Source organism: Cladophialophora carrionii (genome assembly GCF_000365165.1).
Source record: "Cladophialophora carrionii CBS 160.54 unplaced genomic scaffold supercont1.4, whole genome shotgun sequence".
In the NCBI taxonomy this organism is placed as follows: Eukaryota; Fungi; Ascomycota; class Eurotiomycetes; order Chaetothyriales; family Herpotrichiellaceae; genus Cladophialophora; species Cladophialophora carrionii.
This window is the reverse complement of record NW_008481829.1, coordinates 2,809,013-2,823,470: the sequence shown is the minus strand read 5'-3', so window position 1 is coordinate 2,823,470 and position 14,458 is coordinate 2,809,013. Positions and strand designations below refer to the sequence as shown.

Sequence of the window (14,458 nt, the reverse complement as noted above, 5' to 3'; positions counted from 1 at the left end):
AGCCGATCCATCTTTCCTCCCGCCTGTGTGAAGGCGAGATTCGTGATTCGTAGCGCGTCCTCGACTGCATGAAGACGTCACTATTGACTCTCAGATCGTCACCAGCGTGACCGGTCTGCAGCAATTAATTGTACGAGCTCCGAGCTACGAGCTACTGGCCGTTGGAAGTTTTCGGCTCCAGTACCTTGATTTAATGCTTGCCTGCACACTTCAACTCAAGGCCATCATGCTTGTCAGAAGCCGTTAATTACCCCTCACTTTTCCGTTCTTTTGTCGATATTGCCTTATGATGGATGAAGCGTGGAGTCTAAAACTTTGATTGCTTTCTGCAATTTTTCGTGCCTTCGTTACCACCCAGTCACCCACCTCACGGGCGCTGTTCTTGTCCATAGTCTGCAGGTAGTGTAGGGCGCAGACCTGCCACCAATTGCTCAGAATGGGCAGGTTCAATCTGCGCAGGATCATGGACAAGCAGGCCCAGGTCGTCATGGTCAGTTCCACGGCCATCGCTCTGTACGGCTACGACCAAGGTAAGCGGGATGGGAAAGGAGGGGATGTTGCTCCCTCGACCGCCCAGCTCAGTCGCTGACCTGTGATTTTTTCCCTCCCGGCCAGGAATGATGTCCCTGATCAACACGAACTACAACTACCTCCACACCATGGGCATCGGCGAAGAGTCCCCCATCGTCGGCCTGATCGTGTCGGTATACTATCTCGGCTGTGCGGTCGGAGCAGTGCTCGCGTCACGATTTGCCGACGCAAAAGGTCGAAAGCCCGGGATTTTCGCATGTCTGGCGACGGCCAGCCTTGGGAACCTGCTGATGTTCGTTGCCGGGTTCGGAAAGGCGACGACCCAGCATGCCGCGTTGGCGACGATGATGATAGGGAGGATCATCATGGGTCTCGGAGTCGGTAAGGGACAAATTGTAGTGCCCCCACCCATTGACCAACGCTGACCATGTTCCTTCCCATCAAGGAGGCATCGACGCCGTGGTCCCCGTCTACAGCTCGGAACTGCAGGAAGACGACGCGCGCGGGACGGCACTCGCGCAGGAATTCCAGGCCAACATCTTCGGCCTGAACATGGCCTTCATCATCAACGTGGTCATCACGCAGACGTTGGGCAAGTGGAACCAGTGGGCGTGGCGCGTGCCCATCATCGTCATGCAGATCTACCCGATCTTGCTCTTCACGGGGGCCAACCTCCTGCCCGAGACGCCGCGATGGTGCGTCCTGCACGGCGACAACGAGCGGGCCAAGCGCAGCATCCGACGCGTCTTCGGCCCGGATCAAGTCGACGACCGCATCACCGAGCTGGTGTCCGCGCACAAGAAGGAGGAAGAGGAAGGCATGGCCTCGTACGCCGACATGCTCTGGCCCGGCGGGTCGCAGTTCCACCCCACGGTCGTGACGGTCATGGGCCAGGTCAACCAGGCCTTGACGGGCTACGGCGCCGTGTCGGTCTACGGCCCGCAGATTTTCGAATTGCTGGGCTTCGGCGTCACCACGGCCGAGTACATCACGCTGGGGAACTACCTGTTCTATTTGGCCATGATGACCGTGGCGTGGGTGCTGATCGACCGCGTGGGCCGGCGCAAGCTGATGATCAACGGCGCCTTCTGGCTCGCCGTCTCCTTCGCCCTGCTCACGCTCCTGGGCGGCCTGGCGTACAACCGGCGCGCGCTCGCCATCCCGCTCCTCGCCACGGGTGTTCCGGGCATCGTGGTCCTCTACCTCGCGACCTCGGTCTTCGGCGTCGGCTGGCTCGTGCCCCCCTGGCTCATCCCCACGGAAATCTACCCGTCCACGGCACGGGCGCAGGGCGCCGCCATCAGCGTCATCGTTTGGGGGCTCGCCAACTTCGCCGTCACCCTGCTGACGCCCATCGGCTTCAACAACCTCGAGTTCTACCTCTTCTTGGTCTTCGCGGCCACAAACGCCTTCGCCGGCCTGTGGACGTACCTGTACTGTCCCGAGTCTGGCCATCGGACCTTCGAGGAGAACCAGGATTTCTTCAAGGAAGCCGCCGAGAGGGGCTCGTGGATGGTGAGCCGGGTCAAGGACGGCGAGTTCAAGAAGCTGCCTGCCGCCGAGGTCGAAGATGAGGAGGAGGTCGAGGTCGAGGTCGGTGGAGGCGATGAAGATAGCCGCAAGAAGAAAGAACGGAGAAGGAAGGTGCAGAAGAAGCTGGATGCGCATGGGGAGACGACGCCGTTGCTCGGCAGGACTAGCACGCAGTAGAGAGGAGAGAGCATGTCCCCAAGGCGAACAAGCATCCGTAGCATGAGCCAAGCATTCGGTCGTTCGAGCCAGCAGCTACAGCCACGAACAAAACCATGATATCACAGAACCATTTCTCAACGACTTCATAAGCAATACGATTGTATGGTATGTAACACAAGAGACCCAAGACGCCCCGGATACAGGAGGTCGAATCCTGTCAGAACAGTAAAGCGGCTGTACCGGCGACACCAGCGACGTGCGAGCCTAAACCTGTCTAGGATGTAGCCTTTCCACCCAAACCTTGTGAAGGATACCCCGTGGCTCCATCAACGGCCAGTCGACGCGTCCATCAGATGCCACAGCAGCCTGCTTAAGACTTCTCCATAAGAGCCTCGAGTTCAGTGGCAATCTGCTTCAGGTCGGCCTTGAGCTCCGAAGCCTTCTCAGAAAGATAATCCTCAGGGTTGAACATGTTGACGGAATAGCCACCATCATCGATGATCTCGGAGAAGTTAGATTTGCCACCACCGTTCCAGGCGAGGATGTTGGCAGTATCAGATGGGACGTTGGAAAGCGCGCCCTCGGTGGCGATGGCGATGATGTTGGCCTTCAGTTGCTTGGGAGTGATGGCGGCGACGGCATAAGCAGAGTCGTTAGATGGCTGCAGAGACAAGAAGTACGCCAGAAGACCGCAGATGTGAGGAGAAGCCATCGAGGTGCCGGAGATGATGTTGGTGGCATACTTGCTTCCGATCCAGGTGGAAAGAATGTTGAGACCAGGGGCAAAGATGTCGTTGCAGGTACCGTAGTTGGAGAAATAGGCGCGCTCATCAGCCAGAGTGGAAGCGCCAACGGTGATGGCTTTCTCAGCAGCAGCAGGAGAGTAGTTGCACGAGTCAGCGTTGTCGTTTCCGGCAGCGACAGCGAAGTGAAGACCAGCGTCGACAGCGGCATTGACGGCGAGGTCGAGAATCCTAGACTTGCCACCGCCCAAGCTCATATTGGCGACGCTGCCCTTGAACCCCTTCTTCTTGCCATTCTTTGCGGCGCTGACAGACTCGGAGTGAGCATTTGCGGCCCATTCGACGCCTTTGACGACATCGGACATTGTTCCAGAGCCGTTGCTCTTCAACACCTTGACGGCATGAACGTTGGCTTTCTTTGCAACACCAAACTTCTTGCCAGCGATTGTGCCAGAGCAGTGTGTGCCGTGTCCATTTCCATCGATGTCTTCATCACCGGCTGGGATTGTCTTGCCCCAGCTGGCGCGGCCCTCGAAGTCCACGTGGTCAATGTTGGTGCCAGTGTCGATGACGTAAGCATCAACACCTTCGCCGCCGTCCTCGGAGTAGAGATATTTGTTAAAGTCCCCAAAGCCAAGGGCGTCACGGTGAGAGATACGAGCAAGACCCCAGGGGGCATTCTTCTCAAGGGCAGGAGTGTTGTTCAGGGTCTGGACTTGGGAGTCACGCTCGATGTAATCAACCTGAGCACGTGAGCTTCGGAGCAGGACAAGACAGCGACGATAAGAAAGTGGTATGAGCCGTTCCAGCCGTTGAGGCTAGAGGGAGTATCGCAGGCACTCAGAGCGATGCAGCGAGCTTGCTCGAGGCTTATCTGAGGCGAACGGTTGATGAAACACGGGGAGGACTTACATCTGGGTGCCTGCGCACCAGCTCAATGACGCCTTCGTCAAAGTGACCAGCATAGCCCAAGAACCCGCCGGGAATGTTGTATGTGTGTCTCAATCCTTCAAAGACGGTGTCATCCGCGAATGAGACTTGGCTGCGTTTCCGGAGCTCAAGCTTGCGAGACTCATGTGATAAATGGGTATCGTGGATCCAGCTGTGGTGGGCGCTTGCATCTCGCTCGGTGAGATGCTTCTTGAAGACGACCATATAGGAGTCTGGAATCTCCTTCGCATTAGAAGAGGAGATGATAGGGGCGGCGTCATTGTGGATGGTGTCGACGAGGACTGGCGAGCCCGCGGCCAACAATGGGAGTAGAGATAAGAGTAGGCCCTTCATGATGACTACTGGTACGAGGACGGAGATGGATCGAACAATAGAGACACTGAAAACACTGCTCAGACCGATGACCAGTCCGAACAGAAGATGAGGAGTGCGGAAGGTGATGATGGGCAGGAGAGATAGTGAAGAGAACAAGAGAGGATAACAGTATCGAAGCCGAAGATGTACATAAGAGATGGTCCGCAGCGCTGGCGCATGACCGAATGCTGCCTGTGACGCTCCCCACTCATCGCCTGGTTGCCCCGAGCAGCGCCAACTCCAATCCAAGTGCTACCGAACTTACTCAGCTGGGAACGGGGCCAACCCGCTCAGCGAGCCAGCCACCAGTGCCACCCAGCGTGGGGGGCTGTTGCACACGGTGACGCAGATGGGCCCGTGAGTGCATTTATCTGAAGGCTGGAGCGCACCAAGCTTCCATCTGCTTTTCCATCAATGTGGCTCTTTTAGGGACTTGACGATGGACTGGGCCTTGAATGGATGAAGCAGTGTTGCCTACAGGGCTGCTGCCTCAGCACATATTGAATGTACCTGGACAACTGCCCGCCTAGATATGCAGAGCTCATTCCGCCGCTTTTTCCGTTTCGGTGATTCTGTGCACTCCGACGTCAGTTCGCATGACTGGCACTGTCACTTCGCTGCGGTAACGACCACTTGTCCTGGAGCTTTCGTCGTTGTACTTGGCGGCGAGATTCAGTGCACGAGACTGTAATTCTAGCACGGTTGTCGTATACCTTGCCGATATACCTGGGTGTCCTTGCCTGTATCCTCTATCGCAGTTCTCTCGGTTTCGCCTCGCCGCTGCGGAGCAGAGGCTCAATGCTGACCCTTCGGACTCCTTGCTTAGGCTCGTTCAACTTCTGACCTGCCGGCCCGCCTAGCACTACTGCCCAAGACTTCTTGGACCTCGATCCTCCCTATGCAGCTGTCCACGGCAAGTCGCAGTTACGGTGCTCAGGCCAGACAAGAGGTGGACAAGGAGAAGCCATGGGCCTCACCGTTAACACCCACACTCGGACGCGGGCCGTTTCGACCGCAGATATCCTCCGCCCGGAAGACAAGGATATTGCAAGGCTGGTCAAGAGTCTAGAGACACTCGATCGCAGTTCCCACAGCGCTCTGCAGCAGAGTCTAGAGCAGTCCACATGCCTGCAACAACTGCGGCACTTCCTCAAGGATGACAGCGACCTCCATGGGGCTCATAGCGGCTTCCGACGCGCGGGCGGCTTCCAGGCAGTACTTGGTCTCCTTCATTGCCTTGTCGAAAGCTACTCTGCTCCTGACGAATCCCTTGTCTCAATCAAATTCCTTCTGCAGACTTTGTCGCAACTGTTCGGGGTTCTCGGAGCAGCACTCGAAGGACACGAGGGAAACCAAAGGTACTTTAGGACGAAAGTCGATAACGGTGGATGGGATGCGCTGCAGAGCACCCTGGAAGATTTCTTCATCATTCTCTCATCTGAGACCGGGGACGAACTGTACCTGGAGCAGTTCTTCGGCATTCTCTTCGCTGTTGCGACCGGGGTGGAAATGATCAATGACATTTACACGTCTGTGGACAGGTCCACCAGGTCTATGCAAACTGAGGATGAGTCCGTACTCTCCGACAACACTGTGGCTTCAGCGCAGGTGGGTATAGTCAAAGCACTTGCGAATGTGGGAGAACTGGTGGTGCCGGAGCTGTCCACGGTGATTCTTGCGCTCTGGTCTACAGGCATTAAGGCTGGGAAAATCCCGCAACGATGTCTGAGAGTCGCAGTGCCGCTCAGTCTAAAAGAGTTGCTGTCAATGTCAAGACACAATATCGTCGCTGCCCACACCGCTGGCGCTTTCTCTGCAAGTCTCAAATTGATCTTCGAAGAGCAGTTGTCAGCCACGGAGAGGAGCCTGTTTAAGGAGGTTGCGCTGCTGCTGGGCCAGGAAGGTGTTTCAAGCCTCGATGATGCTCATTTCCTCTTCAAGCAGGCCAGCACGTCCTCTGATGCCGCGTCTTTCCTACACTCTGCAATCGATGTCTCCCGGCAGCCACCTAGTCTGCAGTTCGATTTGTCCCAGCACGGCTATGCTTCAACAGAACTTGGCACTCTTGGCCGCCCGTTTCCGCCTCTCGACACTCCTGGTTACACCCTGAGCCTTTGGGCACGATTCGATGCCTTCGACCCTCAAGCTCATACTACGCTCTTCGGTGCCTTTGACAGAACCCAGACCTGTTTCGTTCTTGCATACTTGGAGAAGGACACTCACCACCTTATCCTTCAGACCGCAATTCAGGGTAACAGACCCAGCGTTAGGTTCAAGTCAGTCGCCTTTCGACACGAACGCTGGTACCACATCTGCATCGTGCACAAGAGACCGCGCACTACCTCTTCTTCCAAGGCTCTGCTATTTGTTGATGGCGAATTCGTCGAGCAGCAGAAGGCCAATTACCCTTCTACCCCTCCAACTGACCGCGGGCCGAACGTCAAGGTGCAAGCTTTCTTTGGTACGCCCCAAGACCTCTCTCCGAATCCTGCGGGCGTGGCTTGCCTGTCAAAATGGTCGTTGGGCCCTGCTATCTTGTTCCAGGACACAGTCAGCGACGACCTGATCTCCGTCTTCTACCATCTTGGTCCCAAATACCATGGCAACTTTCAGGACTGTCTTGGGTCCTTCCAGACCTATGAAGCTTCAGCAGCACTCAATCTCAGGAATGAACTGCTGCATCCGGGAAAGGAGGAGCAATCGGAACTTATCATGGCCATACGACATAAAGCAAGCAATCTCATCCGCGAAGACAAACTCCTAATCAACATCTCACCGGCAACCATTCTTGACAACGATGACCGGAACAACATCGATGAGTCACAGTTGATCAAGTCTCTGTCGAAGGTGGCAGCGAAGAACCTGATTAGTTACACCCGGTCTGGTACGAACGCCGTTGCCATTAATGGTGCAGTTCCCGCTATCAATGATGCCCTGACTCAAGCTCGAGGTGTGCTCATGCTCATGGGTGACCCGACGGTGGCAGTTCCACAGTCTTTGGATGATGCTAGCTGGCGACTGGGCGGTTGCGGCGCCGTCGGCTTAGGTCTCGTCCAGCGAGCACGAACCACGGAGGATGTTGCTCTTGCAGTTGATATTCTGCTCGAAACTGTTCGGCACAGCTGGAGGAATAGCGAGGTGATGGAGAGAGATGGCGGTTACGCAATATTGGCAATGCTGCTGAAAGAGAAGCTGGTCCTGCCAACTCAGAACAATGGCGATTCGGCAAAGGTTGGATGGGCAATACCGACTTCGAGGCTCGACAGGAGCGGACTGAGCGTGCGGGTGTTGACTTCCATTCTTGCATTCACCGGTTACAACTCTGCAGACCTGACGAAGTCCGTGATCAACAACCCATTAGCCTACAAAGTTCTGGTTGCTGATACTAGTCTTTGGCGATGCGGTCCCGTTGCTGCGCAGCAAGTGTACTTCGAGCAATTCTTGGTGTTTGCTGAGCACAGCGAGTACAAGCGCTTCAACTTGAAAAGATTGACAAGGATGCGAGTTTTAAAACGGCTCATGGAGGCGCTGAAGTCGGAGCCGGTCTCTCGAGCCATTATGCCTCAGTACATGGCAGCCATCAAGGCTCTCTTGCCACAAACATTGTCCGCGGAGACCTTGCGCTCCTTGGCTCTCTTTGTCACATTCTCAGTCAACAAGCGGAACTTGGGCTTGCAAGTGCGCAAGCCGACACGCAAAGAGGCGCGGCAACGGAGCTCGTCTACCGGATCGTCGCACGGTCCCAAGGAAGAATCCAACTTATCCCACTTCGAGATCGGGATGGAGGTCCTCCGCCTGTACTCGGAGATGCTGTGCCGCAAAGACGACGACGGCCTCATTAAGAAATTTGCGAAAACCGTGACTAATAAGTGGCTGCTGTACCTCCTGTCCGAAACTTCACCAGAAGTTGTGGTCCTGTCGATGAGAATCCTGGCGCGGTTGCTCGTTGTTCATGGGGACACGTACGTCAAGAAATTCAAAGACTCGGCGAAAACCTCAGGCTTTACGGTCATGGCTTATCGATTGAAGAGATGGTGGCACCTGCCTGCTCTGTGGCCTGCCTTGTTTGCTATCCTCTTTGATCTCGATGTGGCAGATCTTAACCTTGACAGGAGTTTCGACTTGTTCAATTTCGTTGATCTCTTTGCCAATAAGAAAGAAATATCGGTTGTCTACCCAGAAATCCTCGAGGTCGTCATGGCAATGTTACAGAGCGGGTTGAAGACAATCGTGTCATCAAAACGGCACCAGGCCGCCACTTCGTTGGCTCCACCAGAAGATATGAGTGGTCCTCCAGAGCGGCTTTCCATGTCGACAATGGCACCACCGAATCCGTTGCTTACCATTGTGACAAGCCAGCATGTCAGCACATTTAACACGGTCGTTCAATTTCTTGCGGATCTCCACACGCGATCACAGAAGTTCCGAGACTTCGCAATCACCTCATCCTACGTTCAAGATCTGCTCGCCGTCCTGTTCCCCGTGGTAGTTGGCTCCGATACGGTTGAAGCAAAGACTGAGTTAGATGCCCGCGATTCCATGCTCACGTTCGATGGGGGAGACGTCGTTGTGCATCCACTTTCAACCACTCCTCCAGTAGTCAGAACCGCTGCTGACATTTCATCTTCGGCGACCAGAGGAAAGACACTCGGCAGAGGTTCATCGTTCGTCCTGGTCACCAAGGAACATGCTCATCAGAACGGTTTGTTAACCGTTACGGCGGTTCCGAGCTCACCTACTGCCAGCTCGGCGATCAAAAAGCTACCGGATCTCCAGGAGGGAAATTCAATCGTACAAAGCTTGTTGGAAATTGTCATATCCGTCTTCATGGATCAAATTCTTGTTCGAAAGGAATTTCCAGGGCTCGGCCTCTTCTTGAAGACTCCACCTGGCTTTGTTGAACACCAAACCTACTTTGAGACGTGGATCCTCAGAAACACGTTATCGCAACTGTCGAATCAGATAGCGTTGGATCAGAAGATCCTCTCTGAACCCCGAGTTTTGATCAACTTGGCACGTCTCTTTGGCCATCTCGAAGAGGCGCTCTTTGAGGGATGGTTCATCGGCGGCGCGGACCCTGTCCTTGATTTGTCTGGATCGATCTTGGAATACCTTCAGCGCCCCGATATCGCGAGGCTGAAACCCGTGCGACTATGTGCGCAGACCATTGCCATCATTCGTGCTGTTGTCTTCCGCACAGTTGTGCTCAGCTTGTCCTCGATTCACGACAATGACTCGTTACCGTTCCTAGCAAAATTGGCGTATTGGCAGACCGTTCTTCTCTCCGGAGAGGAAACTCATTCGATACATCTGCAACTTATTTGTTACTTGCTCTATGCCAATCTCATCTCATCAACGGACGCCGTACGCGAAGCAGCATCGAACTTGTGGAGAATCATTCTCGTCCAGAAACCTGACGAGGCAGCGGCGATTTTCGGACAGGCCGACAATTCGGAGCACAAGGGCCTGGCTGGTGGCTTCTCAAAGTTAGTTGAACTTGACAATGAGACTTTCCTCCAATGGGTTGATGAGCACCGAAACGAGCTGGATTCCTTGTTCTTCGACACCCTGTCAAAGCAGTGGAACACCTTTGTCACATCTGAAAATAAGAGGACCGAAGAAAATGGCAGAATGAGAATAGCCCGCCGGCGAGAGAAAGTCAAGCAGTGGGCGCGGGAAGAAGCCGATCGGGACGATCTCATTCGCCGTCATGAGCTCGCTTTCGAGAACTGGACCGCCAATATTTATTCTTCCGAGTATCTCAAGCACCAAAGATTGCTCCAGGATCAGCAAGACGACCTTCTATACACTGAAACCAGCTTCCACCGGATGCAAAGAGATACAAGCAGACCAGCTGGCCTCTTTGCTATTGACAAACCCCGAAAATGGAGACTTGATCAGACCGAGGGCAGAAATCGGATGCGGATGCGACTGCACGAAGACTTCACGTATACCGAAGAAGATCAGCAGCCGAAAAGAAAGGGCTCTGACATGCCGCAGCTCCGCCTTGACACCCGGAATACCAAAATGTCCACGGCGGAGTCGATCGGAGTGACACCAGGCGGAGCAACGCCACTCACCGAGACCCCGAGCCAAGTCGAGCCTGCCAGTGAGCCATTCCCTCAGCTTCAGGAAAGCCCGGAACAACCCGCAGATCTTGAGGCTGGTAATGAGGAACAGAATGAGCCCGTAGAGGGCGAAGAAAGCTTCGAGTTGGTAGAAGATCCTAATGCTGATTTGGATGACTTCGAGGACAAGAACCGGAAGGTGATGCGCAGCCTCCACCGAGGCGATCAAGTCAAGCACGTCGCCAATATCTCACGTATTCTGGGCCTGGAGGCAGTCGAAGGATTGCTCATCCTGGGAAAGGACTACATCTACATACTCGATAATTTCTTTCAACGAGCCGATGGCGAGATCCTGAATGTCTGGCAAGCGCCACAAGAAGAGCGTGATCCCTATGTGCGGATGATCTCTGGGCGCGATGTCACGGAGCGCAAGACTGTCTCGCGCAGTGACGAGCATGGGACTCGAAGCTGGAAGTGGTCCGAGATCATCAGTGTCTCGAAACGCCGATTTCTATTCCGAGATGTTGCGATCGAAATCTTCTTCGGTGACGGCAGAAGCTACTTGCTGACTGTCATCTCGCCTCAGATCCGGAATGACTTGCACGGTCTCATCAGTGCTAAAGCACCTTCACCCTCTGGGACGGGCAGTCCCTCAGAGACAGCGTGGCGCTATGAAACATTGCGTAGTGTCGATGATGAGCCACAGACGCTGGGATCCAAGTTCGCAAACGTGTTCAGCCAGCAGTCCAGTTATCTCGCCGCTACTCGCAAATGGCAAAAGGGAGAAATGTCAAACTTCCACTACCTCATGCTCATCAACACCATGGCCGGACGAACTTACAACGACTTGACCCAATATCCGGTGTTTCCCTGGGTCATTGCAGATTACACAAGCGAAGAGCTTGACTTCACGGATCCTCGAACCTTCCGCGATCTTTCCAAACCTATGGGTTGTCAGACCCCCGAGCGTGAAAGGGAGTTCCGGGATCGGTACCAAACATTTGCGGAGATGGGTGATAGCAGCACGCCGGCTTTCCACTACGGCACGCACTACTCATCGGCAATGATCGTGACGTCTTACCTCGTTCGGCTGCAGCCCTTTGTCAAATCGTACCTTCTCCTGCAAGGCGGCACATTTGACCATGCGGACCGCATGTTCTTCTCGATCGAAGGGGCTTGGAGGTCCGCATCACGGATGAACATGACTGACGTGCGGGAGTTGACGCCCGAGTTCTACTACCTGCCGGAATTCCTGGTCAACATCAACAACTTCGACTTCGGCACCAGACAGACTTCCCAATCGATTGGCAACGTCGAGCTACCGCCATGGGCAAGAGGGGATCCCCGCATCTTCATCGCAAAGCAGCGTGAAGCGCTCGAAAGTCCGTACGTCAGCCGCAATTTGCACAAGTGGATTGACTTGATCTTCGGCAGCAAACAGAAGGGCGAGGCGGCCGTCGATGCCGTCAACGTGTTCCATTATCTCTCCTACCAGGGAGCGAAAGATTTGGACAGCATTACCGATCCGATGGAACGTCTGGCCACTATCGGCATCATCCACAACTTCGGCCAGACGCCGTACCAAATCTTCACCAAGCCTCATCCGGCCCGAGAACAAACTCGTCACCGGTATAAGCGACTGGACACGGCTGCGGAGTCGTTGACTCGGCTTCCCTCCACATTACTGGAAACCGGAGAAAGGGTGGCCTCACTCCGATTCTCGTGGAAGTCGGATCGCTTGCTGTGCTCGGGCCCATTCAGACTCAACATTCCTCCCGACTACGACACATACCTTGAATGGGGCTTCTCTGACAATAGCGTACGGTTCTACTCGACCGAGAGTCGGAAGCAGCTTGGCCTCTTTGAACACTTGCACATTGGTCAGCTGTCTTGTGCCTTGTTCACAGACTCCCAGACACTCGTCACGGCTGGAACCGACTGCACCATTGCCATATGGTCAGCCGTCGAGAGCGGCAAAACGATCGAATTGCATCCTCGAGCGACCCTGTTTGGCCACCGCAGAACAGTCAGTGTCCTGGCGATCTCACGATCGTTCAACGCGTTGCTGTCAGCGTCAACGGATGGACAGGTGATGCTCTGGGACCTCAATCGATGTGAGTTCATCCGCAAACTGGGCGATGAGCTGCAGGTGCAATGTGCTGCGATCAACGATGTGACGGGTAACATCGTGCTTTGTCATGGCCACGAGATCAGCATGTACACGTTGAACGGCGATTTGCTCCTCCGCCAGGACTCTGGGGACCGATCGCAAGACAGCATTGTGTCTTGCGCATGCTACGAAGGAGCGGGCAACGAGTGGCTTGAACGTGACCTTGTCTTCACGGGCCACAAGAGGGGTCAAGTCCGGATCTGGAGTAAAGTGGTCCGTGGAGGCCGGTTTGAACTAGAGCTCATTCGACAGCTCAATCATGCCGACAGCAGCCGGGATGATGGGGCCAATGTCGGTGCAGGGATCAGTTGCATTCTGCCGATGGCACAGGTCGTCTACACTGGAGATGAAGACGGGAGAGTGGTGAGTTCTCCTGGCATATCCCGAGAAGCACAGCTAATCATGACTGCAGTACGAATGGAACTGTGTGCAGAGGCACTAACGCCGTGAAGGGTCCCGAGGACGGATGCAGCATACACCAACTGGGAGTCGAAGGCATAGCGAGGTGCGTGGGACGGGCATTCAATCATACGAAGATCAAGCGTTGGGAGCGTGACATGTTTGGCTACTTGGAGAAAGCAGGATTGGATAGATCAGGTAGACAGGAAGGGCAAAAGTAACAGGGCCAGGAGGCCGTGTCAAAAGCAATTGAGACGAACGTTATGAAATTTCCACATGCCTGGAGCTGTGTGCGGTGACTTTTGAAATATATCCATCCTTGTCGATGTTGTCTGCCTTTGCGAGCTGCATGAGTCCGACGCTGCTGCATGCACATGCGCCAATGCAGCTAGCCAGAACCACTCCAGCTGAGAATCTGCAGGCAAAGGGCAAGGCGCCTCATCCACGCGTCAAAGGGCCCTCCTCTTCATGTCAAGAGCCAGTGTTCCCCGGTCGGGGTGGCTGAAGCTCGATGGTGCAGCGTACGGGCTCCGGGACGGTTGGGACAATGCACGCGCTGCTTCCGTGGCTGCGTTGGTCAGGCATGAAGGTAAGACGAGGCCAATGATCGGGGTACACGCAGGATCGGTGGGCGTGACAGGCTGGGACGATGATGGCTCGCCGCAGAGAGGTCGAACTGGAGGTGTGTCAGTGTGCTGTGCGATCCGCAGCCTTGGGACGATGCTTCTCGAAGTCGATGGTGTCAAAGTCTTCCAACGTGTGAACAAGGAGTGCTTCTCTCCAGACAACTTTGGAAGACAGCCTCGTGCTGATGACACGAACGGGGACGTTGGGGCGAGATTTGGCGGTGGAGATTGCCCCGGTAACTGTTTGTTGTTGTGATTCAGCGTGAGCGACTCGTCGCCGGCAGCGTGTGGCAGACCCAAGACTCGCTGCTCCACTCTCTGCTGCCCATAAGTAAACAATCGGGCGTGCTGGACCTCCTTTTCCTCTTTCCTTCCTTCTCGCTTCACACATACACACACACACACTCACACTGCCCTCTTGCCTATCCTCAGTTGCCCATTGACTTGCTCAGCGTGCATTGTCGGCTTCTAAGCTTCCACACACCCACCCACCCCCTTCTTTCCCCCCGGACCAGTTCCCCAGAAGACAGTCTTGACTCTCGACTGCCGCAAGGGAGAAGAGAGTTAAGGCGCCTTTGAAAACTGGCAATCTGGACTTTGACGCCCGAGTCCCCATCCCGCCCAGTGTCTTCCCGTCAACGTACCGGAGTGACGCTTCTGCCCAAGAGACTACCTTCACAAAGGTAGAAGGGGAAGTCCAACTCCCCCAACCCTCCTCGCGCGTCGGACGGGAAGATACTCGGTTCTCCAAGGAAGAGGTCGACATCTCCTACAGAGACAGCCGTCCACGCCGCGACCACCAACAGCAGCAGCAGCAGCAGTACCAGCGAGACGACGTTCGGATCTACGAAGAGCGCGACCGCAAGTACCCCGAAGTAGAGCTTACCCGCGAGAAGTACGTGCCTCCACGCGTCCCGTGTCCAT

At 55.1% G+C, this 14,458-nt stretch overlaps 3 protein-coding genes across 3 annotated transcripts; 2 read left to right on the top strand and 1 right to left on the bottom strand.

Moving 5' to 3' along the window:
- Positions 1-436: 436 nt before the first annotated feature.
- G647_05666 (uncharacterized protein) lies at positions 437-2,241 on the top strand (the record flags this gene model as incomplete). The annotated part of the gene is made up of 3 exons (XM_008729992.1): positions 437-530; positions 616-912; positions 977-2,241. The coding sequence occupies 3 exons, from the start codon at positions 437-439 to the stop codon at positions 2,239-2,241; spliced, it is 1,656 nt and encodes a 551-aa protein (XP_008728214.1).
- A 352-nt stretch (positions 2,242-2,593) lies between these two features.
- Positions 2,594-4,250, bottom strand: G647_05665 (subtilisin-like serine protease pepC; the record flags this gene model as incomplete). Its single annotated transcript, XM_008729991.1, has 2 exons — positions 2,594-3,709; positions 3,879-4,250. The coding sequence occupies 2 exons, from the start codon at positions 4,248-4,250 to the stop codon at positions 2,594-2,596; spliced, it is 1,488 nt and encodes a 495-aa protein (XP_008728213.1).
- A 987-nt stretch (positions 4,251-5,237) lies between these two features.
- Positions 5,238-12,959, top strand: G647_05664 (uncharacterized protein; the record flags this gene model as incomplete). The annotated part of the gene is made up of 1 exon (XM_008729990.1): positions 5,238-12,959. The coding sequence occupies one exon, from the start codon at positions 5,238-5,240 to the stop codon at positions 12,957-12,959; it is 7,722 nt and encodes a 2,573-aa protein (XP_008728212.1).
- Between the last annotated feature and the right edge of the window lie 1,499 nt (positions 12,960-14,458).